The sequence below is a fragment of the Bidens hawaiensis genome, unplaced genomic scaffold (genome assembly GCF_021521415.1).
Source record: "Bidens hawaiensis isolate Kalapana, Puna unplaced genomic scaffold, B.hawaiensis_p1.1 tig00012972_1, whole genome shotgun sequence".
Lineage (NCBI taxonomy): Eukaryota > Viridiplantae > Streptophyta > Magnoliopsida > Asterales > Asteraceae > Bidens > Bidens hawaiensis.
In genome coordinates, this window is record NW_027492086.1 from 69,670 (window position 1) to 81,701 (window position 12,032).

Consider the following 12,032-nt stretch of genomic DNA (forward strand, 5'->3'; position numbering starts at 1 on the left):
TACCCAGCAAGGTTCCTAAGTTGACCAGGAAGCTCCTGCTATAGTAACGTCAGAAAAAATCATGGGTGACAAAGCTGGTGTCTACAATAAAGTAAAAGTAACAAGAAGACAAATAAAAGCTGAGCAAAGCTTATATGGAAATGGCATACACCCAGCCTGCGTAAGCGGAAGGGAAAGCTGACATTTTCCTCTTAAGAAGCTTCAGCTTCCCCAGGAAAGTTTCCGACTGCCTATAAAAGGAACACTTCACCAAAGGTATTCTCATTCCATCTTCACTTCATTCTCTCTAAACTCTCTCTTCACACTCCTACAACCTTATAATCGTATCATTTCACTGATTCTCACACCAGGGGTTGATCGTAGGAGACCCCCTCTTATTGTGAGACTAACCGGTCGTGCTTTCTTTGATTCTTAACAGGTATAAAAGCTCTGATTCAAATACACTATTGAACTGCAATACTCTTGTTATTAGCTACATCATTGTAGCAACACCACCCATTAGGAGATATATGAAAAAAGATGATATCTATATAACAACATTATATTATATGAAGAATAACAACCAAACATAACTTATCTCTATTCAACGATTCAAAAATAAACACAACGGCCAACTAACTTCCTTCCACTCGCGCCAAATCCCATCCCCAAAATGCCCTCCGTCCTCCTCCATCCGCTCACCATATCTCAGCCGTATCGCCGCCGCACCTTCCTCAATCACATTCTTCCACAAACAAGAAACCGTTCAATCGCATTCACCTGCAAATCCATCAACAACGATGCTGATGATGTATGGGTGTTTAGTTTCTAATTTCTATTTTGGTTTTGTTAACAATTTGTTTAAATTTAAGTTTCTCAATCAGGGCTATTTGTTGGATGCTCCTGTTTCAGCTGGAGATGGCTTCTCTTTTAGTGGAGGTTTTTGTTGTCTATTCATTTATGAATTTGTGTGATTCTTTTCGGCTTTATTAATCTTTGTTTTGAGCAGGGAAGTACTCGGATGGACCGAATCCGGCTGATGAATGGTTTAAGAAAGGAAAATATGTGAGTTTATGTTTATTCAAAATCCTAAATTTAATTTCACATATGATTGCAGCTAAGGGTGTCAATCATGTCGGGTTGATGGGCTAAAATGTGCAACCTAAACCCACAATCCATGCTATTATTATTCGTGTCAAAGATTTCAACGTTAACCCGCATACACATAAATTCGGGTTAACCCGAGCTCAACCCGTTTTAAGTGTTTAACCCATCTATAAAAAGGAATCTAAAAATAAAACTGATATAATTTATAGTCGTAGAGTAAATGAGTAACATGAATATAATTTTTTTGTTAGTTATTGAAAATCTTGAAATTGAATTGGAAATTACAAACGTGCCAAACAATCAAACCATTTTTATAAAGTTGTTTTTAAATATAATTACAGTTGAAACTTGAAAGGGTTAACGAGTCAAACAATCAAACCATTTTTATACAGGTAAACCGGAACCCAAACCATTTTTAACAGGTCGTGTTAGTCGACCTGAACCCGACTCGTTTTTTAAATGGTAGAGTTAGTCGAACCAAAACCTGTTTTTTTCGTGTCAGGTTCCGGTCGTGCTTTGGGTCGTGTCTACACTTGTCGCCCCTAACTGGAGCATAACATATGAGTTTTTACTTTTATTTTTATTTTTCTAACAATTTAACTCTTTAGATGAAAGCACATCCTGTGTATGGCACTGGTGAAAAGGCCAAAGATCCAATTTTTGGTCTTGCAATGGGTGGCAATTCTCAAGCTTCAACAGATCTTTTCAGGTACTCTTTAAAGTATTATTATTCTTTAAAATTACTCACCCATCCAATGAAAATTGCAATAATAATTCTTCGGCTTGATGATCAAAGTCAACATTTTTGCTTAACTTAATTTGGTCAAACACTGCAATTTACATAGGATGGAGGGTAAAAAAGTGAGTGAGTTAGGTGATTGTAATGCAGTAATTGAAGTGGGCTATTTACAGGGCGTACCGATTGAAACATGCTCTATATATATAACTTTTGCACCAGATGGTTTTGTGTAGAAAGTGGAAATGCTGATAAACCTTCGGTTATATTAATTCATGGATTCCCTTCACAGGTGAGTTTTATTTTTCAGATTTTATAATAGATAAGAGGACTAATAACTTCCTTTAATTGGGTAATAAATTTCATTTGGTGTGTTTTAGGCTTATTCGTACCGCAAGGTACTTCCACTACTATCCAAGGATTATCATGCCATCACTTTTGATTGGCTAGGTAAGTCATTCAGGCTTTTTAGTAAAAGGCGAAAGAATAGTTCGGTTTGTGCTTATTGCATAGCTGCATCAGTCATTGACGTGGTCAACGGTCAAAATGATGACATGTCAGTAGCTTTGACCAGGTTGTCTTTTTCCTCTAACAGGTTTTGGATATTCAGACAAGCCTCAACCTAAATATGGATTCGATTACACCTTAGATGGTAAAAAAATAAATTCAGTTTTTCATTTTCGTTGGCATTTTAAACTTCTATGTAGAATATTATACATCATTTAACCTTATGCTGTATTTGCTGGTAAACAGAATTTGTTTCAGCACTGGAATCTGTAATTGATGAGCTCAGTGTCAATAAGGTTTCACTGGTTGTTCAGGTATATTAATCCACTTTAACTTATTAATTTATCATAAAAGCTGATATGGATATCTAAACCTTGCAGGGTTATTTTGCACCCATTGTTGTTAAATATGCAAGCAAACATCAGGAGAAGTTGAATGATCTAATTTTGCTTAATCCTCCGGTATGCACCTTCTCTTTCCATATTGTTTCTACTGAAGCAATTTTATTAATGCTGACTATTGACATAATAATTCTGTATTGAATTTAAAATTTGAAGGGACCGATGTTCCGAAATACCCTTACCTATTGTCAGTACTGGCTAATAACTCGTTGTTTAACCAATTTTTCAAAGGTAAACTGTTCAGAAAATATGCATAACTTCTTACGAAACTGTAAAATAAGCTTTTGAGTTAGTTACTCGGATGGTCCATGTAGTAAGTGTAGATTGAAATGACTAAAATACCCAGACTCTTCTTGTCGTTTAGTATATAAATTATGCATTAAATGAAAAACAAACAAAACAATAAATGCCCAATCTCTCTAAACTCTCTTTTTATTTATTTATTTTTTTTAATATTCCCATTTAACTGGAAAATGAGATATTAAATTAAAAATTTTGGTTCAATGACTGTAGCTAACGGCCAAGCATGCGAACCTTCCTTCAACATTGTCAATATTCAGTAACTTTTTGTTGGGTGAAATATTCTCACAGGTATATGACATACTAATACATGTTACTAGAATTACATTTTGAATATTAAATGAATGATATAATTTTTAAAATTTTTGTTAACTAGGATCCTCTAAGGGCGAGTGATAAAGCCTTAACAAGCTGTGGGCCCTACAAAATGAAAGAAGATGATGCAATGGTGTATAGGAGACCATATCTTACGTCGGGTTCATCTGGCTTTGCTCTGAATGCAATTTCTCGTTCAATGAAAAAGGAACTTAAGGTGCTATATATAAAGATAATCACTTCAAAAATATTAAGACGTTTTTGTATATTTGGAATATTATTATGCGTAGAAATATGTTGAAGAAATGAGAAAGATCCTGATGGATGACGATTGGAAAGTCAAAACTTCAATTTGTTGGGGTCTAAGAGACCGATGGCTAGATTTCGATGGAGTTGAAGATTTTTGCAACGCTACGAAACATCGACTAGTTGAACTTCCAATGGTACTAATCAAACATGTCACAGATACAAGGAGAATAGTGTGTTTTTTTTTGGGGGGAGGGGGGGTCGGGTGGCAGGTTAAAAAGGTCAATTTTCGTTGGGTTATTTTTTCCTAAATAGTTTTGTGAATTAAACATGGTTAAAAAAATATATCAGTACAATAATAATCTAAATTTCCAGATATAGCAATTTAATTGGCTGTATAAATTACAATTTCTGTTGAGTTATTTTTTTAATAAATAATTTTGTGAATTAAATATGGTTAAAAGAATATATCATTACAATTATAATCTAATTTTTCAACTAAAGCAATATAATTGGTTGTAACTAACAAGAATAACAACGTACCTGGCATAATCCCACTTATAGCATTAATTTAATCGGTTGATGAATTTAAAATATATACTTCCTTCGTCTGACTCGTGTATTAGTCTTTCCTAATAATTTGGGGTGTTAACTGTGAATAAAATAATATCTTATTACCCTAATAATCTATTTGTTTAAATAAAACAATTTAATTGGTTGTATGGATTAAAAGTAATACATTCTAGTCATTTAACTGTTTATTTTTTGGCTAATTTTTCTGTTTCTTTATTTTACCATCTGACCTATAAAAATAATAATGTAACCCAAATAATTAAGTTGCAAAATTTGGTTTGCAGGCAGGGCATCATGTACAGGAGGACTCGGGTGAAGAACTTGGAAGCATTATTGCTGGACTCATTAGCCGAAAGGTTCGAATTTGATATCTTGATCACATTTCTTTATCCAAATTACCTTTTTTTCATGTGAAATTAATGGAAAAAAAAAATATGATATATATGTGATTAATTATTGGTATCTGTAAGATACATATGAATTTGAAAAGATGTATACTTGTTAGGTTATTGTAACTTTATAAAATAATGGAAACAAAGGGATTTTGTGTTATAATAAGTTAGCGTCACTGATGGCTGTATGGATCAACCCAACACGTATCTTGTTCAACTGCTTTTCGCCATCTTCGCTTGAATGTTTCTAGCTCGTTAAATGACTGTTTTCGAACCTGCCAAATTAAATACAAGATTTGTAATTTAATTTGTCAACTTAAATATGCCCTTTTGACTTTTCTGGTCAAATATGTAGTTTTTAAAAGATTGGGTTTTGCAATTCAAAAAGGGGTAGCGGCGCAGCTTGTTGCCCGCTTGCCTTCTGTTTCGATGTAATCTAAACATTAGAATTGAAAAGTTTTTTTTATTTTAATCAAAATGAACCCAATAATTGATATGTATACCCATAAATGTCTTTTGTATAACCTACCTCAGTTCTTATATCAATGTGATTGGGTTCCAATGAGACTGCATCTTGTGAAGGTTGTTTTGATGGCTCAATATTTGTCTGCACAAACAAATAACAAATTCACATGATCACATGTGCACTCATTTCTTTCTTCATACTCATGCCCAAAAATCAAGCCATGTGCATGAGTCAACCATCCTTATAAAATCGACCTTTTAAAATCTAAGAATTTATTTATCTATTTAATTTGTTGTCATTTTCGCTAAAAAGTTAAATTATGTAAAATGGTTCAAAAGGTCGATTTATGACCTCAAGTTAGTCTAGAATATGCTGTAGACAAACAAACCTTGTTTTCTGATCCCCCGAGCGTAGGAAGACCATAGTGAACAACATACTCTGAGTCAACGATCCCGATATACTGAGTTCTATTACCTTGTGCACAATATCCCAATTGCATGTCTAACCCCCACGCATGAATCAAGTCATTCTGTCACAAATCAAAATTAAATGGCCTTTGTGAGAACAATTATATTTACAAGAAAGTGATTGTGTTGTATGATGTGGTTTACCTGAATCATATGCCATACGCACCGCCATGCTTCTTTTGAGAACACGGGAGCCATCATTTCAACCCACCTGAGTTAAGTCATCACATTGCTCCACATATTAAAAGAAAGGAACTTCATTTTGATGCTAATGAATGAAAGTTTTAGCGTCTTACCCTGTACATGGAGGGTCTGTGCTGTTCCTGTAACAGTTCTTTTTCGAGCGACTCATTCTTTCGATCCTTCTGATATTGTCACATCAGATTTCAGTCATAAGACAATTTTTGACTTTTGGGATTAACCATAATATAATAGTTGGCCTTTTGAGAAAACATCAAACGAGATTCGAGGTCAATTGTTTACCTGTGTACTGTTGACCCTTTTTCTCGTGTTGTCATTTCATGATGCACCTCTGATTTCTCAGGGTCAAGTGCAGGCTGTGAGATATGAAGCCCTTCGTTTCTAACTATCGATACATATCTGCATCATTAATATTACCAAAACAAAGTCACATTCCTTTGATGTTTTGACTTTCTAAAAGAATGTAAAGTCAAACAGATGAATAACCTTCCGGCATCAAAATTTTGGACACCAATATCTTCGTCCCAAAGAAAGATGTAAGCATACTCTGAGACAACATCCGGGTGCAAAAACCTCTTAGCAAACCACCTGTACCATCCATACACCATAGTAAGAATCAAATAAAAAACAAGCAAAGGTATCCAGTATAATCCCACTCGTATGATAGGTCTAGGGAGGGTGGGACAAGGACAAATCTTTACTCTATCTAGAAGATAGAGAGGCTTCTCCCACTGACACCCTCGACTACTCTTCTGATGTGCAGTATAAGTATAACTTATTAACTTTTTGAAAAGTAATAAGGTGTTTGAGATTGATTATGTTGTGAGAAGAAAATTTCTATAAGTTACACTTTTGTAATTTATTAACTTAATGAAAAATTATAAGGAGATAAAATAAGGAATCCCAAACACCCCCTAATAATAGTTGCAGTACCCTACCAATCAATAACAAAGAGGTGGCTAAGAGAGAGAAAAACAAGGAAACTAGAAACTTACCACTTTGTTTGACTAATAGCCGAAAGATGTATGGCGCGGCTACTCCATTCTAGATCCTTCCATTCATCCACAATCCCGTCATAATGGAAAAGCATGATCACAAAATCGTCTGCTGGGAACTGTAGGAAACCATATAAAATGAATATACAAAATTGTTTTTTATATGGAGTATATAGTTACACTAGAAAACTTTGATGAATTACCTTCTTAATCATTTCATTCACATTTGCTTTTTGCTTCTTTCCAACTGCCATAGCCAACAAGCTCATTGGTGATTTGGGGTTCTTCTAATACACGATATAAGACTAGTTATACATATATGAGCACTTCCAAGTCGACATTTTTGTTTTAAAAAGGCAGAGAAACTGGTACGCACCCGTTTCTTACGTGGTCCCCACAATGGCCGCATCTCTAGATCAGATGTTTTGACTACAATACCTTTAGGTAAAGCTTCACTTCCATCAAGACTGCATTGATTCTTTAAGAAAGCCATTGTGAAAATATCAACTTTCATCTTTATAAATCAAGAAAGTTAATTCATTCTGGAAATAAACATTGTAAATGATAACTTTGATCGTTGTAGATTAAGAAGGTTAAAGACAGATTCTTTAAGAAAACCATAGTCAAAAGATCAACTTTGATCTACATAAATCAAAAAACTTATATATTGATTCTTGAAGACCATTGCGAAGGATTAACTTTGATCTTTTATATCAAGAAACGTAAAGATTGACTATCCAAGAAACCATTGTAAAGGATCAGCTTTCATCTTTGTAGATCAAGAAAATTAAATATTGATTCTTTAAGAAGCAATTGCAAAGGGTGAACTTTCATCTTTATATATCAAGAAATTTGAAGATTATTCAGAACGGCGGGTCGAACCTGGCATTCGTTTGTTGGTGTAACCTCAGTCTGCTGTAGTTCTGGAAACTTCTGAACCACGATTGCTCGCAACTGTTGGAGCTAATAAAATCAATGAATACAAAACGAGTAGCATGAGTGGTTTTTTATAATTTAAGTGCGATCAAGGGCTGCTAAGTGGTTCAAACTTCAAACCCGAGACCTCATGTTTGGAAACAACTAACGATGGGGGTACCTGTTTATGACTTACACCTACAATCGCGCCTGCTATAAAGAAAGCCGATGAAACTAATATAGCACCAAAAAGAATGCTGCAAATTACTGATTTTTGCCTCTTTCTTGGCAAATTGACCTACAAAGCAATCAATCATTCATATATAAATTTTTCATTTTTCGTTAAACTAACAACGTCCTGAATGAAATGTTGGTGAGAATGATCAAATGTGAAAATTAATATGCAAACATTTTTTGATCATTGGATGCAAAACTGTTATTCGAATATCAGATGAAACAAAAGCAACTTACATAAGTGTTCTTCATGTGATTAGCTTGCAGAGAAGACGGAGTTTTAAGTGAAATGAATTCAATGATCAAGAAACAAATAATATGCAGAATCTTGTTTAATAATATATATGCGTGTGTCTAATGCCTATATTTGAATGAATGAAAAGTAGCGTTGACTTTAGATGTCAAAAAAGAAGTGGAAGTTGAATAGAAAAGAGCACCTTTCCTTGCAATTGGGGAAATAAGTGCGATTTTACCCGCAAACTTTAAATAAATAAGAATATCCATGAAATTCGAATCCACGTTACCCGCTAAATTTATATTCTCTTTAATTATACGTAAAATTTATTGCTTATTCAATAACAATATATATATATAGGGTTTGGATCAAATATAAATGAAATTAACGTGCTAAACGCGAGAATCAAGTAAAGTAATCATATATACAAGTAGAAATGAAATTAACGTGCTAAACGCGAGAATCAAGTAGAGTAATTATATATACAAGTAGAGTAATTATGTAATTACACCATAGAGTAATTACGTAATTACTCTATGGTGTAATTACATAATTACTCTACTTGTATATATAATTACTCTACTTGATTCTCATGTTTAGCACGTTAATTTCATTTATACGTTAACCCTTCCTTATACACACACACACACACACTAGTTTTTATCCCCCGTATTACAGGGTTGTTTAAATTTTTCATTTCTAATATTGTGAATGCATTTCTTTAGATTTTAGTTTATTTATTGTAAGAAGTTAATAATATACTTAAACCTATTTTAATTAATTTATGTTGAGTTATGCAATTTTTTTAATGAAATGCTAAATGAATTATCTACTTAATTTTTATATTTATTCGTTTATATTCATTTGCTATAATTCGGATATTATTTTGTGAAACTTTTCATTTAAGTTAAACTTGAAAGAAAAAAGAATCGCCGATGTAACTAAAAATTCATATTAAGAAATCAAATTAGGATTTGATTACGGAGTTTGTTTTACATTTTACGTTTATAGTATTTATATATACTTTTTATTTATTATAAGGAAATAATAATAAAATTAGGCTTTAATAATGAAAAGGTTTTACAAACAAATGAGATGTTATAACCCATTTAAAATCTATTTGGGTTTGATGAGACCCATGACCTGCTTATTTTTTTACTAATTATAAATAATATCTTTTTTAAAAAACTTCGGATATTAATTTTTAGTATATCCCTATTTTATAGAATTTTCATATCAAATATTTGGTGAGATTAAATTTTAATATAATGAGATGTTATAACTCGTTTAATGGCTATCTAGGTTTGGTAAGACCCATATCCGTCAATTCGGGTCAAATGCATGAGAAACCACCATTTAGAAATAAAGCAATCTGGTGGCTTGAGAAAAAATAGAGAGGTTTCGTTTATATATATATATATACTAGCTTTAAGCCCGTGTAACACACGAGATTATCCAAATAATAAAGTTATAAATAAAGCAAATAAGTACATACTGTATATGAAAAAATGATTACAACTATGTTTATACCTATACTATGTGTAAATAAATTGATTTTATGTCACACCCCGTTGAGCGAATTGCGGAAGCGTAAAAAGAAAATGTAACAGACACCTCTGGTATCAACCACATTGTTTATAAAGAACAATACAAACTAGTTTATAATATTTTACATCGATCTAACTTTGTTTACAACTAGGTGATACAAACTAAATCCAGCCCATTAAGCGACTTTACTTCTTACTAGCACACTTGCATCAATTCACCCAGCATTGATCGCAAGTCAAACACGTAGCACATTGACTTTCTAATCCAATCCAGTACCTGAAAAACATGTTAAAACGGGTCAACTACAAATAGTTGGTGAGTTTCACTAGTTTCAAGAAATCAGTTGTGCGTACAACAATCACAGTTGTAAATACGCGAGTATGTATGTATGTACGTTCACAAGTACGTTTGTTTGTATGTTTATGATGTAATTATGCTAAGCTACAGTGAAGCCTTGACTGTTCGTGCTGCGTGCCTCCATTTCCCATGCTCAACCAACCATTGTGGCCCCCTTTCCGCCCACAACATGCCCCGAGTAGCTATGTCTAACACTACATAGCGTGCTTGTATAATTATGGTCATGTGCAAACGGGATAATGTCTCAGCAAACCGTGTTGGCCCCGCCTGGGTTTGTCAAACCAATAATACTATTCACAAGCCACCGGCTCGAAGTTAATCACTGTGTTAGTAGGGACTTTCATGTGTTAGCACTTAGATAATTCACATCATCACATGTTTCAGATAAGTATATAGATATAAGCAAACATGCTTTTCACCCCAAAAGTTCATAGAACAGTTCAGAAAGATGGGTCATGAAACTCACTGTTTAGTAGATAATCAGTAGCACGTCGGTTCAAGGTTTGAATAACTTGCAATCACGGTTTCCTATAATCACTATTATAATAATATTAATATTTTAATATTATTATAATCTCAATACTAAACTGGGCTGTATAACTAATCTGGGTATAGCTGGAACGCCCAGAAAATGGCAATAGGCTTAGGTTGTGATGTTGTTCAATGTCTAAAACTTAAAACCAAACTTGGCTCAGATTACCGTTTTCCCAGCTGGGCCAAGTTGTTCATTTATGAGTTCAGAAAACAGTTATGGGGAAATAAGCTTGGGTAAATGTGTTGGTTAATAAAATGATTAAGTTATAAAAAAAGATCATATATTGGGGTCCCGGATTAGCTACGGGGCACAATATATCCAGATTATCCAGGTTTCTCATAAAAAGGTTCTTTTTTACTTAATTAATCCAAAAACATGAATGTTGATCACTTTTGGTGTTTTGATATTCTCGCAGGTTCGCTAATCACGAACTTGCCGGTTTTTATTAAAATTGAATTTGTTTAATCTTCAAATTAGCATAATTAATTAACCGTTAATCATTAATTTATGAAAATTTTGCCACTTATCAATTAAAATATGTAGATTTTTATAAAAATATTTCTTGACTTATTTACTGGTTTATTAATTTATAAAAATTCATTTCACCTGCTATATTTAGCCTGAAAATTGTCCGTTTATCCCAAACGATTTCCAAAAATTCCACAAAAATTCCTGGATGTTCAAATTATATACCAAAAGCATCTGTGTCAATTCCAGAATGCAAAAAGCTTGTTCAATACTCTTTTCGGCCCAAATTCGGCTATAAAAACTCATATGAACGCACATGTACAACACATCCTTAGGCTTTTCCAAATGATCCCAAACTTCATGTGTGATCAAAATATACCAATCCTGAGTTTTCAACCAAATTTCATAATTTTTCAAGCATTTTAACTATTTTTTCCAATTAAACATCCCAATTCGGTAATAAATTCGCTAAATATTCTCGGATGGTCGAAAAATTACCAAATTTGAACAGGGACTCAATGATATGGTCCCTGATGTCACTGAAAAATTTCAAAATCTAACAATATGTACATCACAACCGTAACCTAAACAGCCCGAAATCGAGTGATTCGGTATTACCTTAGCGGTTTTGGTTCGTTTTCGCCTTTCTAATCAAGTTTTCGGGTTCTCGCGCTTATATGAAAGCTAGATACAGGTCCTATATCACAAAACAAGCATGTTTCATCAATATGGCAGCCTCTTAACTTAGGGTTTCGGCTAGGGTAATAAACCGAACTTTTGAACCGTATAAATGTCGTTTAAACCCTATAATCTGTGTTTATGGCCAAAAAAGAGTATGATTCTGATTCCTAGCCATGTCTATGATAAAAACATGTTTTTAGACCATTTTTAGGATTTTTGCATGGTTATGAATGATTTTTGGTAATCATACTATGTTTATATGAAGTTAAACTTGTTTAAACAAGATGTAAATGATCAAAATATGAAAGGTACCTTGAGTTTTTCTTTTTCTTTTTTTTTTGAAGATTGATGTAGTGCAGATTTCTCCAGAATTT

The 12,032-nt window shown here is 33.3% G+C and overlaps 2 protein-coding genes and 1 long non-coding RNA gene across 3 annotated transcripts; 1 reads left to right on the top strand and 2 right to left on the bottom strand.

Annotated features, from left to right (window-relative positions):
• Window positions 1-652: 652 nt before the first annotated feature.
• On the top strand, window positions 653-4,588 carry LOC143542777 (uncharacterized). Its single transcript, XM_077035288.1, has 13 exons — window positions 653-790; window positions 864-918; window positions 989-1,044; window positions 1,695-1,795; window positions 2,045-2,114; window positions 2,203-2,272; window positions 2,418-2,474; window positions 2,576-2,643; window positions 2,710-2,790; window positions 3,244-3,321; window positions 3,407-3,562; window positions 3,636-3,788; window positions 4,449-4,588. The coding sequence occupies exons 1-13, from the start codon at window positions 653-655 to the stop codon at window positions 4,530-4,532; spliced, it is 1,167 nt and encodes a 388-aa protein (XP_076891403.1). The 3' UTR covers window positions 4,533-4,588.
• Window positions 4,589-4,638: 50 nt separating this feature from the next.
• Window positions 4,639-5,857, bottom strand: LOC143542779 (uncharacterized). The gene is made up of 4 exons (XR_013136950.1): window positions 5,786-5,857; window positions 5,411-5,700; window positions 5,086-5,163; window positions 4,639-4,831 (listed from the first exon to the last, which is right to left on the bottom strand). It is a non-coding gene; the product is annotated as an uncharacterized LOC143542779 (long non-coding RNA).
• An 81-nt stretch (window positions 5,858-5,938) lies between these two features.
• Window positions 5,939-8,153, bottom strand: LOC143542778 (uncharacterized). Its single transcript, XM_077035289.1, has 8 exons — window positions 8,072-8,153; window positions 7,782-7,898; window positions 7,568-7,648; window positions 7,062-7,163; window positions 6,889-6,972; window positions 6,686-6,804; window positions 6,177-6,278; window positions 5,939-6,089 (listed from the first exon to the last, which is right to left on the bottom strand). The coding sequence occupies exons 1-8, from the start codon at window positions 8,084-8,086 to the stop codon at window positions 5,969-5,971; spliced, it is 741 nt and encodes a 246-aa protein (XP_076891404.1). The 5' UTR covers window positions 8,087-8,153; the 3' UTR covers window positions 5,939-5,968.
• Between the last annotated feature and the right edge of the window lie 3,879 nt (window positions 8,154-12,032).

Excerpts from the sequence above, each read along its gene's own strand:
- LOC143542777 (XM_077035288.1), top strand. The coding sequence starts at position 653 with ATGCCCTCCGTCCTCCTCCATCCGCTCACCATATCTCAGCCGTATCGC. Across the intron at positions 1,045-1,694 it reads GGTTTAAGAAAGGAAAATAT|ATGAAAGCACATCCTGTGTA; the intron begins GTGAGTTTATGT and ends TTAACTCTTTAG. Across the intron at positions 2,273-2,417 it reads CATCACTTTTGATTGGCTAG|GTTTTGGATATTCAGACAAG; the intron begins GTAAGTCATTCA and ends TTCCTCTAACAG.
- LOC143542778 (XM_077035289.1), bottom strand. Across the intron at positions 6,805-6,888 it reads TGAATGAAATGATTAAGAAG|TTCCCAGCAGACGATTTTGT; the intron begins GTAATTCATCAA and ends GGTTTCCTACAG. Across the intron at positions 6,090-6,176 it reads CAAAATTTTGATGCCGGAAG|ATATGTATCGATAGTTAGAA; the intron begins GTTATTCATCTG and ends TTAATGATGCAG.